This window comes from Lutra lutra, chromosome 9, assembly GCF_902655055.1.
Source record: "Lutra lutra chromosome 9, mLutLut1.2, whole genome shotgun sequence".
NCBI lineage: Eukaryota > Metazoa > Chordata > Mammalia > Carnivora > Mustelidae > Lutra > Lutra lutra.
Genome location: NC_062286.1, coordinates 50,859,413 through 50,872,272, shown reverse-complemented (window position 1 = coordinate 50,872,272; position 12,860 = coordinate 50,859,413). Strand labels below are relative to the sequence as shown.

General features: G+C 37.4%; 1 protein-coding gene across 1 annotated transcript in view; it reads left to right on the top strand.

The window, feature by feature from the left end:
• The window catches only part of ALMS1 (ALMS1 centrosome and basal body associated protein), a 213,802-nt gene that overhangs the window by 161,533 nt on the left and 39,409 nt on the right, over positions 1–12,860 (top strand). Inside the window, exon 16 of the mRNA XM_047744572.1 lies at positions 125–295. Coding sequence (XP_047600528.1) covers positions 125–295 — 171 coding nt within the window. The remainder of the gene's footprint in view (positions 1–124; positions 296–12,860) is intronic.

The window sequence follows — 12,860 nt, the reverse complement described above, 5'->3', positions numbered from 1 at the left end:
TGTTTTGTTTTTTTTTGGTCAATACCAGTAACAGTGCCTTTCACCTGTTAGATGCTTGAGAGGTATTTTAAAATACTTCTTGTCAACCTCTTGTCTAGCTACTGTGTTAATTTACCTCTCTCAGGTTCTGGTGGTGTTGTGGCTGCAGAGCACTCAGCTAGACTGCAAGACACAAAGACTGAAAGTCTACCAGACACTGAAGAGGTTAAACAGAAAGAGGAGAGCCATACTAAGAGAACAGTTCCTAAGGAAGCCTGGACAAAAGAAAAAGAATCCTTCCAGATAGATATTGCAGGTAATGGGATTGGGGCAGGGGGGTGGGGAGGGGAGTACAACGGGAGTGACAGAGTGAAAGAGAAAGACAAGGTCTGTGTCTGTGTGTTTCCATTTTATTCTTTTTTTTTTTTTTAAGATTTATTTATTTGAGAGAGTGAGAGTGAGTGGGAGCAGTGGGAGGGGGAGAGGAAGAGAGAGAATCCTCAAGCAGATTCCCCACTGAACGTGGAGTCCAATGTGGAGCTCAATCCCAGGACCATGAGATCATGACTCAAGCCAAAAGCAAGAGTCAGATGCTCAACTGAGAGCCACCCAGGCGCTCCCCCATTTTATTCTGATGATAATGTTCCCTCACAATTTAAATAGAGATCCATTTTTCTTTTTCTTTTTTTTTTCTGCTTTCTCATGCAAATCACTTTATTATGTAAAATAATTTTAACCTCTGGGAAAAGATTTGTGAACTTAGAAACAGGATTACAAGTAAATACTTAAATTAAGGCTGATAATAATAGAAGTATCATGTCTCAGTACTAAAACAGGGGAAAACCTAAAATCTGAAGGCATTTCAGAAGACTGTGATAAAGACTAAAAGAGCCTCAATACAAACTTAAAAAAAAAATAGTAAAAACCAAGTAAAAGGCCATGTTTACCCATGGCCCCCTATTTCTAACATAAAAGAACATATAGAACATAAGTCATTACTGGGGTGCCTGGGTGGCTCAGTTGGTTAAGCAACTGCCTTTGGCTCAGGTCATGATCCTGGAGTCCTGGGATCGAGTCCTGCATCAGGCTCCCTGCTCAGCAGGGAGTCTGCTTCTCCCTCTACCCCTCCTTTTCTCGTGCTCTTTCTCTCTCTCTCATATAAATAAATAAAATCTTTAAAAAAAGAAAAAAAGAACATAAGTCATTACTACCTAGGTGTCAAACTTTACCTCTTAGAGGAAGATAGAACATACCTAGATAAGGAAAGAAGTCAAAGAGCTGATCTATTCGTATTTGTATTTTGAGTATAGTCCAGTTGCAGCTACTTCACATCAAGATCAATAGATAAGATAAATGATTTTCCACAGGGTGCCAAGACTACACAGTGGAGAAAGTACACTTCAACAAGTGGTGTTAGAAAACTGGGCACCCACGTGCAAAGGAATGAAGTTGTGAACTCTTGCTTTTTACCATATACAAAAATTAACTCGAAATAGATGAAAGATCAAGTATAACCGCTAAATTAAAAAACTTAGAAGAAAACAAGGGAAAAAGCTTCATGGCATTTGATTTAGCAAGGATTTCTTGGATTTGACACCAAAAGCGCAGGCAACAAAAGCAAAAATAAATGAATTATACTACTCAGAATTGAAAACTGCCTTAGAGGGCACAACAGGATGAAAAGGCAGCCTAGGGAATGGGAAGAAATTATTTGCAAATCATGGTTATTAGTTAATATCCAGATTATACGTGGAACTTCTATTATTCAACAATAAAGAAACCCAATTTAAAAATGGGCAAAGGACTTGAATAGAGTTTTCCTAAGAAGATTTATGACTAGCCATCAAACATATGAAAAGATGCTTGAAATCACTAATCATCAGAGAAATGCAAATCACAAACCACAATGAGAGATCACTCCATACCCCATTAGGATGTGAGCAAAAAGAACAGAAAGTAACAATTGTCCCAACAATGCAAAGAAATTAGAACTCTTGTGCACTGTTGGTGTGAATATAATGGTGTTGCAGCCATTGTGGAAAATAGTATCACGGTTCCTCAAAGAATTTGAAATAGAATTACCATGACTCAGCAATCCCACTTCTGGGTATGTATCCAAAATAATTCAAACCAAATCCCAGAGATATGTGCATACTTATGTTCATCACAGCATTATTTACAATTAATCAAGTTACGGAAACAACCCAAATGTCCATCAACAGACAAATGGACAAAGAAAATGAGGTACATACATCCAGTAGAATATCGTGTAACCTTAAAAATGAAGGCAGTCCTCTCATGCTACAACATAGATGAACTCACAGACATTGTGCTAAGTGGAATAAGCCAGTCACAAAAGGACAATATTGTGTGTTTCATATCTATGAAGTATGTATCTAAAGTAGTCAGAATTTTAGAAACAGAAAAGTATTTGCACAGGGCTGGTAGAGAGGGCAGAGAGAGAATTGGTGTTTAGTGGATATTGTGTTTAATGTTGCAAGATGAAGATGTTCTAGAATTCTGTGGCACACATTGTGAATATACTTAACACTGCTGAACTGTGTACTTAAAAATGGTTAAGATGGTAAATTTAATGTTGGATGTTTTTTACCACAATAAAAAAAATGAATAAGATGAAAAAACAAAATTGCAGCTCAGCAATTGGTAGTGTCGGAGACATAACTTGGAAAAAGAAAGGTGGAACTACAAGCTGTAAAAACATATTCTATAAGACAGGAAAGTTTTTCCTGAATGTTTTGTGCCATGAATAATTACAGAAGACATGAAATGTGTTAAATAAAGTTTAGGTAATAACAAGAGGTAAAGAGATTTAGGGGATCAGAGAACAAATTGAAGAAAAGAATTGTAACAGAAAAAGGAAATGAAAGCAATTGGAAAAAATAATTTGAGGAATGACAGTGGAAGTCTAACATAGTGACAACTGTTAGTGTCTCTAAAGAAGACAACAAAAAATAATAAGATATCTAAGGAAAACTGAACCTGTAATTTAAAAGGACATACCCCAGTCCTAGAGAAAAATTTGTGTATAGTAATCAACACCCAGACCAGACACACACAAGTGAGAGTACTGAACTTCAAAGAAAAAGAGCACATTGTATGGACATCCACACAGAAGAAGCAAGGCAAAAAAACAAAATGAAAAATCAGCAAGGAGACAGGCAGAAAGAAGAAAGGCAGGCTAAAAGAAGTATAAGTGAGCTTTTATCTTTTAAGCTGATAAAGATAAATTTAAGATGATAAATTTCATCTTCTAAGTTGATAAATCAAGAAATACATGTGTAAGTTATAGTATTTTAAATTATAAAAGTTAACTTCTAAAAGAATTAAACTAAAAAAAATTAAAGTATAAAACATCTGAAATATTTAGAAAAATGATAGGAGTCACGGGAGAGTAAAGGGAAGGAAAAAAAAGTAAATTTGTAACAAAAGAAAAAATACCGGGTGGCTGAGTGGCTCAGTCATTTAAGTGTCTGCCTTCAGCTCAGGTTCTGATCCCAGGGACCTCGGTCAAGCCTCGCATCTGGCTCCCTCTTCCCCTCCCCCTGCTCGTGTTCTGTCTCTCTCTCTCCCCCAAATAAATAAACAAGGTCTGAAAAGGAAAAAAATACTATAAAATAGAGAATGGAGAACATATGAGACTATGTAAACATTGGGGCACCTGGGCGACTCAGTTGGTTAAGCCTCCGACCCTTGATCTCAGCTCAGGTCTTGATCTCGTGGTTGAGAGTTTGAGCCCCACGTCGTCCTTCGCCCTTGCTGCGGGGCATGCTAGAAAGAAAACAAACAAAACAATGCTATATACATTTATGGAATAAATTAATCAATTTTTTAAAAACTCAGATTGGGTTAAAAACAAACTCAGTTTCATGCTATATATATAGCAGAAACATTAAAAATAAAGTGACTCAGAATCATTGAAAGTAAAACTAGAGTCATATCAAAAAGAAATGGAGACATGATATTAATATAGACAACACCCTGGTGTTGCAGTAATCAAGGAGGAATATTTTTACACTGATTTGCAATCCACTGTGAGGCTATAACACATATATCTTCAACCATGGATTAGCATAAAAATATGTATAAAATGAAAATGAAAACGTTTTTAAGTGGGGAGAGAGAACATTGCTTGGGGATAGGAGGAATGCAGAACAGACCATAAACTAACAAAACTGTATAGAGAATCTTCAAGGAGAAATGGACACTACAGAATAATAGTAGAAAGGGCTGAATACCCATGCTTACCTAATGAGAGATCATAGAAATGAAATTGTTTATAAAAAGCATAAAAATACATCTGAGAATAATGCAAATAATGAGGATGATCTAATAGATCCGTATAAATGTTTGAATGCTTTAAAAAATCTTGAGAGGGCACCCCAGTGGCACAGTCAGTTAAGTGTCTGCCTTCGGCTCAGGTCATGATTCCAGGGTGCTGGGATCGAACCCTGCATCAGTCTTCTTGCTATGTGGGAAGTCTGCTTTTCCCTCAGCCTGGAGCTTGTGGTTGCTCTCTATCTTTGTCTCCCTTTCTCTCTGACAAATAAAGAAAACAGCAAAATGATATACCAGTTGATACCCACTAGAATAGGTACAATAAAAAAAAGTCAGGGAGCACTCGGGGAGTGCAGTCAGTTAAGCATCCAGCTCTTGGTTTTGGCTCAGGTTGTGATCTCAGGGTTGTGGGATCAAGCCCCGCATCAGGCTCCACACTCAGCTTGAGATTTTCTCTCCCTCTCCTTCTGCACTTCCTCCCCACACTTGCTCGCTCCCTCAAATAAATCTTTTTAAAAAGTCAGATTATAAGTGTTACTGAGGTTGTTGAGAAACTGGAATCCTCATATACTGCAAGTGGGAATGTAAAAGCAGCAACTTTGGCAAACAGTCTGAGAGTTCATTAAATGATTAAATTTAAAATTACCATATAACCCAGCAATTCTACTCCTAGGTATATACCCAAGAGAAATGAAAACATATATCCACACAAAAACTTACATATAAATATGAATATTTATATAGAAGCATTATTTATCATAGTCAAAAGGTAGAAACAACCCAAATGTCCATTAATGGGCAAATGGATGAAATGCTGTGGCATATACGTACAATGAAATATTATTCAGCCATTAAAATGAATAAAATATCGCTATGTGTTATAACTTACATGAACCTGAAGACATCATGCTGAGTAAAAAGAAGCCAGTCACAAAAGTCTACATTTTATATGATTCCATATTAATTAATTATTGTATTAAGGTCCATAATATAGACATCTATAGAGACAAAGTAGATCGGGGTATGTGATGAGGGGGTAAGATGGGTGATAGCTAAGGGTATATATAGGGTTTGTTCTTGAGGATATAAAAACACTTCTAAAACCAACTGTTGATGGCTGCACACACCTATGAATAGGGTAAAAACCATTGAATTGTACACAATAAACAGGTGAATTGTATGTGCATTATATATCAATAAAGCTCTTTAGAAATGTTCTATGGGCATCTGAAAAATTTTATTTAAAGATTATTTATTTTTATTTTTTTAAAGATTTTATTTATTTATAAATAGACAAATCATTCCTAGAATGTCATAAACCACTGAAAACAACTCAAGAAGTAACAGACAATCTGAATGGACTGAAAATAAATGATGAGTTTGAGTTAGTAATTTTTAAAAAATTACCTACAAAGGAAAGTCCAGGTCCAGACACCTTCACCCTTGAATTCTACCAACATTTAAAGAATTAAAACTAATTTTTTACAAGTTCTTCTAAAAAATAAAGAGAAGGGAATACTTCTCAATTCATTTTATAAGGCTAGTGTTACCCTAATAATAAAATCCAACAAAGAGGGGCGCCTGGGTGGCTCAGTGGGTTAAGCCGCTGCCTTCAGCTCAGGTCATGATCTCAGGGTCCTGGGATCGAGCCCCGCTAGGGCTCTCTGCTCAGCGGGGAGCCTGCTTCCTCCTCTCTCTCTGCCTGCCTCTCTGCCTGCTTGTGGTCTCTCTCTGTCAAATAAGTAAATAAAATCTTTAAAAAAAAAAATCCAACAAAGACATGACAAGAAATTAGACTGAGATCTCTTATGAATATGGACACAAAAAGCCTCAATAAAATACCAGCAAACTAACATCTAATAACACATAAAAAATATTATATACCTTCAGCAAGTGAGATTTATCCCACAAATACAAGATTGGTTCAATATCTAAAAGTCAATCAACAAACTAAAACACAAACTCACTTGATCATCTCAAAGTCACAGAAAAAGCATTTAACAAAATCCAACCTCCTCTTTCCCCCACTTTGTTGATAAAGACATTCAACAAACTAGGAATAGACGGGAACTTCCTCAATCTGGTAAAGGGCATCTATGAAAAATCCATAGCTAAAACCATACTCAGTGTTTAAGACAGAATGTCAGCAGTGCCTGAGTGGCTCAGCTGGTTCTGCCTTCGACTCAGGTCATCATCCCAGGGTCCTGGGACTGAGCCCCGCATCAGGCTCCCTGATCACTTTCTACATCTAGAATGCTGACATTAGTTTTATATTTATCAGTAATAAATTGGTTCTCTATTTCATTTTCTATATGAGTCTTCGTAGTTTTTTCCCTTGGTTAATCTAGTTAAAGTTTGTCTATTTTGTTAATCTCCTGTGAGAACCAGCCTTTGGTTTTGATTGTTTTTGTCCTTTTTTATTCTCTATTTCATTAATTTCTACTCTGATCTTTATAATTTCCTTCCTTCTGTTTGCTTTAGTTTTAGTGTGCTCTTTTTCTAATGCTTAAGGTGGAAGTTTTGGGTTTTTTACTTGAGATCTTTCTGCCTTCTTTTTATAGGCATTTACAACTATAAATTTTCCCAAGATATAGCTGTACCTGGGGCATCTGGGTGGCTCATTTGGTTAAGTCTCCCAACTTTTGGTTTCTGTTCAGGTCTTGACCTAGGGGTCATGGGATCAAGCCCTGCATCAGACTCCTCACTCAGATTTTATTTGTCAGAAAGAGAGAGAGAGAGCACAGGCAGCAGGCAGAAGCAGGCTCCTCGCTGAGCAAGGAACCTGATGTGGAATTCAATCCCAAGACACTGGGATCATGACCTGAGCTGAAGGCAGACACTTAACCCACTGAGCCACCCAGACATCCCTCACAACTATCTTCTAACACTTATCAGAGTTGACATGGCAGTTAAACATCTTCAGGTCCCCAAAACGGTGAAAGCAGGAGCCCACCATAGAGATAATTAAGCACTAAAGCAGACTGTCACCCTAAGGTTTCAGCTGAATTCTGTAGATCTGGGATTTTTTTTTTTCTTTTTGTTTTGTGGTGAGCAACAAAGCAGTTTATTGAGCGATAGTGAAGTTTATTGAGCAATGGTACAAAGCTCCCAAAGAGAGAGGGGACCTGAGAGAGTTGCCCTGGGATTTATTTTTAATGTCTACATGAAGTTGGGAACAAAATATAGAACTTAGGGCACACTGATAGTGGAAAAGTCCTTCTTGGGTTTCCGGTAGGCTGCAATCTAAGTAAAATAATAAATAAGAAATAAACACATCCATGCAAAAGAATAAAACAAGGAAGTTCGCCTTTCTCAACCTTGGTAATGGGTTCAGGGAAAGAAGGCAGTGGCAAATTTATCCTGAAATTTGTAACTGCAGACCAACGTTTTGCTCTGGTACAATTTATTGGTGCAATGGACTACGTGTTATCTGAAAATTCTCCAGCCCAGAATTTTATTTAAAATGGCCCTAGCTTCGTAGTGCCAACTTATATGCCTGAAGGCTGAAGCAGATACACATCTCTCTGAAGAAATTTTAACTGGGACCTCAAAATATTCCCCCAAATACCAAACTCATAAGCACCATGAGTGAAAAAGCATAAAAAGTAAAAATAAAAAGCAGAAATGAGACCCACAAAAATATATTTTCAGGGCTCCAGGGAAAATAGACTGATTCTACAGTTAGAACAAAAAATATAGAAGAAGAGGGGCACCTGGGTGGCTCAGTGGGTTAAAGCCTCTGCCTTTGGCTCAGGTCATGATCCCAGGGTCCTGGGATCGAGCCCCATGTCGGGCTCTCTGCTCAGTGGGGAGCCTGCTTCCTCCTCTCTCTCTCTCTGCCTGCCTCTCTCCCTACTTCTGTCAAATAGATAAATAAAATCTTTAAAATATATATATATAGAAGAAGAGCCAGGAGCATCTTTAGTGCTGGAAAGTTAGAAAACCTGACAATGATAAGAATGCCAAGGGGACACACGGGCCAAGTAAAAGAGCTGCAAGTGACGAAAGTTGCCACAAGTTGAGCAACATAGTAATACTGAATGATAACCAAGGGGTAAATATTTTGTTAACCTTTTGTAAGAACCAGCCTTTATTTCAGTTGTTTTTGTCCTTTTTTTATGAGTCCATATTAATATATATAAACAATTAAAGAAAGAAATAAATAATGGGAGCAAATAGACAATTCTGTGCGGAATTCCAGATGTCTGAATATGTATGGAGTATGTAGACACTCCACCCTTAAGGAGACAGAGCATACTCCTTCCTTTTTAAGAGTGGATTGCTCAAAGTAAACTCCTTCCCAGCAGTTTGGCATAGGAAGGGGACAGATAGGAAGTTTATAGTGAAGAACCCTGACAAACAGGGTTAACTACCTCAGCCAGGTAGTCAAAGTTAACATCAACAGTGATAAGTCATGCTGATGGTATGTCCCCTTAATATTTGATAAGAATGGGGGCGCCTGGGTGGCTCAGTGGGTTAAGCCGCTGCCTTCGGCTCAGGTCATGATCCCAGGTCCTGGGTTCGAGCCCCACATCGGGCTTTCTGCTCAGCAGGGAGCCTGCTTCCTCCTCTCTCTCTGCCTGCCTCTCTGCCTACTTGTGATTTCTCTCTGTCAAATAAAGAAATAAAATCTTTTATTTATTTATTTATTTATTTATTTATTTGACAGAGAGAGAGATCACAAGTAGATGGAGAGGCAGGCAGAGAGAGAGAGAGAGAGAGAGAGAGAGAGGGAAGCAGGCTTCTTGGTGAGCAGAGAGCCCGATGTGGGACTCTATCCCAGGACCCTGAGATCATGACCTGAGCCGAAGGCAGCGGCTTAACCCACTGAGCCACCCAGGCGCCCCTAAATAAATAAAATCTTAAAAAAAAATATTTGATAAGAATGGCACTTTAAAGTCTTCCTCCCCAAAATGTATGACACCAGCCTAGTTGTGAGAAAAACATCAAAAACCCCAAATGAACATTCTGTGAAATATTTGATCAGTACTTCTCAAAACTGTCAGAGCCATGAAAAACAAGAAAAATCTGGGGAACTGTCACAGACCAGAATAACCTAAGGAGATATGATAACTAAATGTAATGCAATATTTCTGTATGGGATTGTGGAACAGAAAAAGAACATTAGGTATAAACTAAGGAAATCAGAGAGTGTGTAGACCTTGGTTAATAACAATGCATCTTTATTGGTTCATTAAACGTAAAAAATGTGCTACATTAATGGAAGGTGTTAATAATAGAAGAAACTGGGCATGAATTATAGAAAAGTATTTGTACTGTGTTCACAGTTTTTCTGAGACTAAACTATTCTAAATCAAAAGGTTTAAAAAAGTCAAGCGTAGTAAAAAAAAATCAGGCGTGTTGTGATGAGCACTGGGTGTAATAGACAATGAATCGTTGACACTACATCAACAACTAATGATGCACTATATGTTGGCTAACTGAACATAATTAAAAATAATATAAATAAACTCATGCATCCATATGGATTTTAAAACAGATAAGATTCATTATTCATTGATTAGATAATAAGAAAAGGGGAGGCTGTTCTTTATAGTACAGTACCAACTAAACAGAGGAGGAAAAATAGAGTTAGAAAATCTTCTTGGTAATAATAGATTTAAGCAAGAATCATCAGTGGATGATAAAACCAGTGAGTGAAAACTTACCGGGGAGAAGGGTATTTTATTTATTCAGCCTCAAGATATTCCACAATATCTTCCCACATTGCTCATTAATTTCAAAGGGAAAAAAGTTAACCTTTGCAGTAGAGAACTTTGGACATCAAAATTAGCATCCACCAGTAATAAGAAACATTGAAATTAAGTACTTCACATGCGATGTACTTAGGACACATCACTCCTATAGAACTGTTCAAAATGCGTAACTTTAATCACAGTGAAACTCACAGAAACTCAAATTGAAGGACTCAAATTGAAGGATATTCAACAAATAACTGGTCCTCTTCAAAAATGTAGGTGTCGTGAAGGACAAAAGCTGAGGAACTATTCTAGATTAAAGGATACTAAAGAGACCTGGCAGCTAAATGTAGTCATGATCCTAGATTGGACTCTAGCCCAGGGAGAAAAATTACTACAAAGAACAGTTTGGGGAAAGTTGCTGAAATTCGAACATAAACTTCACATTAGTATCATATCAATGGAAAATTAGATGGGTTTCATAATGGTATGTAAGAGGTTACTTTTCTTTCTAAGGTATACATCCTATAGTAGTGGATAGGCAAGGTGAACCTTTTTATTTTGAAGTAGTTCCACTTGTTTATTTTGTTTTTGTTGCCTGTGCTCCTGGGGTCATATCCATGAAATCATTCCCAAGATCAGTGTCATGAAGATTTTCCCTTTGTTTTCTTCTTGGAGTTTTATAGTTACAGGTCTTACATGTAAGTCTGTAATCCATTTTGACTTGATTTTTTAAGATTTATTTATTTGGGAAAGAGAGAGAGCATGAGCAGGGGAAGGGACAGAGGAAGAGTGAGAAGCACACTGACTCCCTGCTGAGCAGGGAGCCTGACATTGGGCTCGATCCCAGAACCCTGAGATTATGACCTTAGCCGAAGGCAGACGCCTGACCAGCTGAACCACCCAGGCACCCCATGAGTTGACTTTTGTGTATGACATAAGGTCAGGGTCCATTTCATTCTTTTGCCTACAGATACCTAGATACAGATACCTAGATGCCTACAGGTACTTACAGATACCTATTTGTTCAAGAGGCTGTTCTTTCCCCTCTGGGTATTCTAAGCACTCTGATTGAAGATCAGTTTATCATATTTGGGTAAACTTATTTCTGGGCTCTCTTCTTTTGGTCCCAAGTAACTTTTCCTACCTTATTTTATCTACTGCCTTTACTTTGCAAATTGTATAACCACATAAACTGAATGTTTACACTCAACTATTTGCTTAATGCTTCCTGCTTTTATGCCTTTGCTCATGCTACTTAATGAAACAAGGGGAAAGGCCAGCATGATTGGAATATAATTATCAAGAAGGATAGTAATGCATGGTGAGATACCTGTACACCTTGTTAAGGAGTTTCAGTTTTGTTCTAAGAGTAAGAGAAAGTTGTTAAATAGAAAATGGTAGGTCTAGGGGCGCCTGGGTGGCTCAGTGGGTTAAGCCGCTGCCTTCGGCTCAGGTCATGATCCCAGGTCCTGGGTTCGAGCCCCACATCGGGCTTTCTGCTCAGCAGGGAGCCTGCTTCCTCCTCTCTCTCTGCCTGCCTCTCTGCCTGCTTGTGATCTCTCTGTCAAATAAATAAATAAAAATCTTAAAAAAAAAAAAAAAGAAAATGGTAGGTCTAATTTACATTTTTGAAGATTACTGTTTGAAGAACAGATTGGAAGAAGACAGGAGTGACTGCCTTTTTTTTCTTTTTCCTCTGGCCAGGACTTCTGTATACTACTGTATGTTGAATAAAAGTGGCAAGAGTAGGTATCCTTGTCTCGTTCCTGATCTTAAGGAAAAAGCTTTCAGTTTTTTACCATTGAGTATAATGTCAGTTATGGTCTTGTCATGTATGACCTGCATCATGTTGACGTCAATTCCTTCTATACATATTTGTTGAGAGTTTTTGTCGTAAGTAGGTATTGAATTTTCTCAAATACTTTTTCTGCATCTCTTGAGATGATATATTATTTTTCTCCTCCTTTTCGTTAATTTGGTGTATCACATTGACTGGATATTGAACCATCCTTGAATCCCTGCAGTAAATCCCACTTGATGATGATGTATGATCCTTTTTATATATTGTTGAATTTGGTTTGATGATATTTTTTTGAAGATTTTTGCTCCTGGGTTCATTAGGAATATTAGCTTATAATTTCCTTTTCTTGTAGTGCCCTTGTCTGGGGTCAGGGTAATAGTGGTCTCATAAAATGAGTTTGGAAGTGTTCCCTCCTCCTTGTACTTTTTGAAAGACTTTGATTTTGTATTCTTTAAATGTGTAGTAGAATTTACTAGTGGAAGCCATCTGGTCCTGGGCTTTTATTTGTTGGGAGGTTTGAGAGTCTTTTTATACTTTAGCTATAAAAACAGATCCATCTATCTTATTGTAGTCTGGGGAAATTGTCTTAGGGATTCTCAGAGTAATGAAAATTCTGGTTGCCAATAATCTATACAGTGGGCGAAAAGGATCCCATAGTCACAGTTGTTACTTTGTTGTGTATCTATCTTTGTTTCCCCACATGACTTGGAACTCCAGAAACGGGTATATTAGTATTTACAGTTAGGGTTTATAATTGTAAGATGTTCTCATATCTAAAAATGCCTGGTTTGTTATAGAATAATGGCTGTCAAAAATTGGAGATGAAGATGGTAAATTTTATGTTGGGTGTATTTTACCACAATAAAAAAAAATTGGGAGGAAATGTAAAGATGGTTCAGAGAAAGGAATTTTAAAAGCCTCTAAGACACATGAAGAGGTTTTTTCTTTAATCCCACCTGTTTAATTACTGATGATGAAAATGAAGTCTCATATTTCTTTTTTTTTTAAAGATTTTATTTATTTATTTGACAGACAGAGATTACAAGTAGGCAGAGAGGCAGGCAGAGAGAGAGAGAGAGAGA